Raw genomic sequence first — 5,071 nt, forward strand, 5'->3', positions numbered from 1 at the left:
CTTAGTAAACTGTTAGTAGTGAGAGTAAAAAATAGAATAATTCATTATCAAATGAGAAAAAGTATCTAATTTTGAAGCTTCAATAATCACATCTAAAAACAAGAATAAAAAAATAAATTCTCACACTGGCTTCCTATATATAACCAATTAGCCTCTTGTATAAAGAATGTACATATGGAGAAGACCACATGAATTATTTTCCAGTAAATATGTATGTATTTCTAAAGTGTGTAACCAGCTAAAAAATTCACTAATTCCATGCCACGTCACATCTGCCAATGTGAAATAACATATAGCAAATTTAGTATCAAAAACATATTTAAAAGTATGAATATTTTGATATGTACTGTCTCATTTGTTTTCAAATGATTTCAAGCTTGAAGGTGCAAAAAGAAAAAATAATGATACCATACCTGTGGGTCATCTGGTTGGATTTCCTCTTCTTGTTCCCTCTCTCTCCTTGCCTTTTCTTCCATGTCTAAACTTTCCTTTTGTGCTTGCAAGATCATCTGTTGTTCATATCTGTACATAGCCTCTGGTGCAATGACAGTCTTCGGTGCTCCTTGCTCAGCCCCATAACGATTACATAGCCTCTCTACCGTTTCACGATAATTGTAGCCACTTCTTGTAAACTCCTCTTTGAGGGCCTCTGGATCAACATGGGGATATTCAGCATAAAGTCGTTGCAGATTAAGGCGTGAAGATAATGATGGATCACCTATGTTTGCCTCTCCATCTTGACTTTCCTGTATTGCTTGCTCCAGTTCCATGATCTCTCGTAGACTTGTTGGTGGATCTAGCTTGAAAGCACAAGTTGAATTATTATCCTCTTGGTTTGAAGAGGTTCCTGCATCTTCTTCCTCTTGCAGACGCCGTGCAAGATTTTCATCTTCTCTTATTAAACTGTCCAATACCTCTGCTTCGTGAGAGAATTTTCCATCAAGTGTGTCAGCCCAATACTTGTGTATCTGATGACACAACTCTAGGGGTAAAATAACACTACGGTCCTCAGGAGATAAATCTCCATTCATAATACAGGAGCCTACACTACCAAACATGCTTGTAAGCTGAGAAGCAAAAAGAGGGTCCATCACAAGTGTTATGTATTGTGCTCCAGTATTATCACTCTTGTTTCCTTCACTTGAAGTATCCATCTTGGCTGATTTGTCTTTCTTGTTTCCATGCTTTTTCTTACTCTTAGCCTGTTTCACTTTGCTTGTGTTCAGCTCATTGTACTCTTTACCAGTCAACCTTTTTACTCTGTCATCAACTGATTCTGATAAGGCAAAGGATGCCTCAATCTCCTTCTTGCTGGTCAGAGCAATAGGATCTTGACTCTGCTTCATTTTCCTTGAACGATCTTCTACTAACACATCTGATACGTCACTACAATCTGCAAAAGATGACCTATCATCTTTTCCATCTCCGTGCTTGTTGTTTCAACCACAGATTCTGTGTCCACATCTGCTTCAAGTGGGTCTTCTTGACTTGTATCTAAATCTGCAACAGATGACATTTCATATCCACTATCTAACAATACATTCATTGCCCAATCCAAGTTATACTTGCACTTCTGAAGAACATCACGTAAATCTTCCTCTGGGATGTTCGGGAAAAATGCAGAAAGATTTTGCAATGGTTTGACCACAACAATATCAGCCACTTCTTCTGTCATTGTTCCCTTATCAAGCCTGAGTCTCCCCTTAGTGAGGGGACCTGTTCCAGTGAGAAGTGTATCTCTTGAGCTATTTGGTTTATAGTTGGGCTGTCCATAAAGCACTTTTAGTTCATACAAGTTGTTATCTAACTGCAAAGCTTCAAAATCAATAGACAGTGTCTGTGTTTCACTCTCTGCATATGTCACATTCTGGGGAAGACTTTGGCTATCACTGACAGGGGATTCTCTCTCTCGTCCAATTTGATCATCTGACTGACTCGAACTATTGCTGGTAATTGATGATGTGCGTGTATGTTTCTGATGCCTGCGAAGCTTGGGAACAGCACCAGTATGAGCTTGCGGTTCTGAGTTATCATGCAATGTCTTAGCTTTTCTAACCGAAAGGTTACTTTCCCTACTATCCTTTTCTTGATTGTCCCATGAAGTGACTCCTCCTTGGACTGGCTCCCATGACAAGTCATTGGGTTCCCCATTTGAATTTGAACTGCCTTCTTCTCTCAGCCATTTCAGGGGATCACCAGCTGCTCGTTTCCTTCTACTTCGACTGGGCTTGGAACACTGTTCATCAGAATCACTTGATTTACCTTTTTGTGATTCCCAGCTTACAGAGCTTACCCCTGCATCTGGATCAACACACTCCCAAGAGGTAAAACTTTCCCCTACTGTTGTTGTATCACTTCCTGGAGTTTGTAAGGTTTGTGTGCTTTCAGAAGATAAAGTATTGCTAGGAGACTTTTCTTGTTCACTAGTTTCTACTCTGTTTTCAATTTCAGAAAGTTCATTTCTATCACTGTCCAATAAATCTTGATACAGATTTTCAGCTCCATTTTCTAAAGGAATATTTTGATCTGCATACTGTTTACTGTCATTATGACCTGCTGTCTTTATCTTATCTTGCTGGTATGTTAGGCCAGTCACACCTCCACTCTCTTCTGTGCCAGTCTTACCATTACTAGACAAAACAGTTTTAACCTTTGTGTTAACTTCTTGTTTCTGAAATTGCAAGTTTTCAGTTGCTCCTGTAGATGTAACCACTGCCTCACCCATACTAATCAATGAAAATAAACTGAAATCTTGAGAATCACTTGTTTTATCTTCAGATATCTGATCACTTCCAACAGAAAGCAAAGCAGAAAAGTCCTCTGCCTTTCCTGGCCTCACTAGTGTGGAAAGGGGTTTTCCAAGTCTCTCTTCTACATTGCTGCAAAATTCATACATAGCTGAATCTTCTTCATCTAAGTTTTGAAGGACAGGAGTTTCAGCCCCATTCACCTGGGAACCCCTTTCTAACTGTCTGTTTCACTGCCGATCCAAAACTTGTCACCAAATCATTAAATTTTGTATCATCTACTTCCTCCTCACATGAAGCTTGTAGAGCCAAGTCATCCCAGTCGGTTTCAATATCATCAACATCATTATTTGCTTCCTCAATGAGCAATTTTATTCTGTCTTCATCTGTTATATCAACAATATCCCTTTCATCAACTTTCATATCGTTTTCTATATCTGTATTTTCCTTTCCAGATATTTTTACATTTACTTCAGGTCCACTAACATCAGGAACATTTTCTCTGCCCTCTTTATTTCCCAGTTGGATATCTTCCACCATCTGGCTAATATTCTGTTGATTTTGTACTGTGCCAATTTCTTCCTCATCCTCATAGCCTTCAACAATAACATCAGCATCCTCATCTTCACATTCTTCCACAAAGTTCTGAATATTGTGACTTGGAGAAAGGTGCTGATCCACATGCTTGTGCGGAATGATTTCTCCCTCTTTCAGGGGCAGATTAGGATCAACATTTTTCCCTTCCAAGGAATTATCACACTCACTTTCATTTTTGATGGTACTATTTGATTGGGCACTTTTCAAGTTTGAAATTACAGTTAAAATTCTACTGTTACTGTCATAGTGTTCTTTCATTTCTGAGATCTTGTACTTTGGGACTCCATGAATATTCCGTTTTGCAAGTTCTTTTGGGTTGAACTTCCAACTAGTCTCTGGCTCCAGAATATCAACTTCATAACCATGATGCAAAGCCATTATTATATATGGCTTCATTTCCCAAGCTTGTACATTTGTATTGTCTATGATTACAGGTGTTCTACCTTCCTGGACCTTCACAAGAGCACGATGTTTATTCCACCCATGTGCTTCTGGGAGCCGATGTGGATCATATCTATACAAACCTTCTTCATTACAGAAAAAATCGTCTGTAGAGAGAATTACACCTGAACGACCTTTAATTATTTTGGCTAGAGATGTCTTTCCACTGCCTGGCAAACCACGCATCAACACCATTATTTTCACACCACTCACAATCTTATTGACAATCTCTTCTCTCTTGCTAATTTTTGTTCGAACTGGTGACTGCTCTTTCACATTAGTCCAAGGTTGGGCAGGTGTATTATTTCGGTTTACTGGCACCTTCAAGGGCCAAATCCCATTGTATGCTGTCTGTGTAAAAGCATTGGGCACAAATTCTGGGGCTAAAACCCACTGCGAGGTATCTTTGATGCGGCTGCTTTCACTGCTTTCAGCAGCATTAATCTTGAGTGGAGAATTGGAAGGTGAGGAGACATCACTCTCTATTTCTTTTTCCCTTCTGATTTTGGGCCTCACTGATGGACTTCCAGACTCCTGCTTTTCCCGATTCCTTTCACCGCTCTCTCCTATAATTGTTCCCTGTGCCCAGGCTAGGGGAGTCAACACACTTTTGTTTCCCATTATTCCATTTAATGAGTTACTCCTGAGTAAATTTAGTTCCACTTCCTGTTCTTGGGAGACGCTAGCATTCATCTCTCCCTTGGCCTCAGGCACCTCTTCATCCCTTTCCTCGTCCTGTGGCGCAGGTTCTCTGGGCTCAGACGTCCTCCTGACCACACTGTCAGCCTGGACGGCCGCGAGGATGTGCGGCGGCAAATCATTCTCGTCTATCATGGTCATCAGCGTCTCCGAGGCCTTCCTGGTCTCCCACTCGCACCCCTGGAGGACCATCTTGATGACCTCGTGCTCCACCAGCGTCCCGAAGACCTCCTCGAACCTCGTCAACACTTCGCCGTGATCAGCGGCTCCCTCCATGGCTCATGCTCTTCCTCCTCGACTCTCGCTCTCGAAAACCGCGGAAACCTTTCTCACACGCGTCCCTCTCCTGCTGCGGACTGGCCCATTACAGACGCCCCTTCGTCACTGCACATGCACGGGCTCAATTCCGCGATCCTTTCCTCTTTCCCTGCGACGCATTCTTATCACATGACGACAATAACCGCAGGAATTCTTCTTACCATAACAAAGTGCAGACTCACAACCCCGAGGAATCCGATACCCTTTCGTTCTCTTTATGGCTCCGCCGATCCCCTTCAGCACGAGTCTTTTGACTCTTAATCCTCCTA

General features: G+C 41.5%; 1 protein-coding gene across 1 annotated transcript in view; it reads right to left on the reverse strand.

Annotated features, from left to right (window-relative positions):
* The window catches only part of LOC119585606, a gene marked incomplete in the record, with an annotated part of 13,725 nt that extends 8,744 nt beyond the window's left edge, over positions 1-4,981 (reverse strand). The window contains 3 exon segments of the mRNA XM_037934272.1: positions 414-1,429; positions 1,432-2,971; positions 2,973-4,981. Of these exon segments, the coding sequence (XP_037790200.1) occupies positions 414-1,429; positions 1,432-2,971; positions 2,973-4,760 (4,344 nt within the window).
* Between the last annotated feature and the right edge of the window lie 90 nt (positions 4,982-5,071).

This window comes from Penaeus monodon, chromosome 20, assembly GCF_015228065.2.
Source record: "Penaeus monodon isolate SGIC_2016 chromosome 20, NSTDA_Pmon_1, whole genome shotgun sequence".
Taxonomy (NCBI): domain Eukaryota; kingdom Metazoa; phylum Arthropoda; class Malacostraca; order Decapoda; family Penaeidae; genus Penaeus; species Penaeus monodon.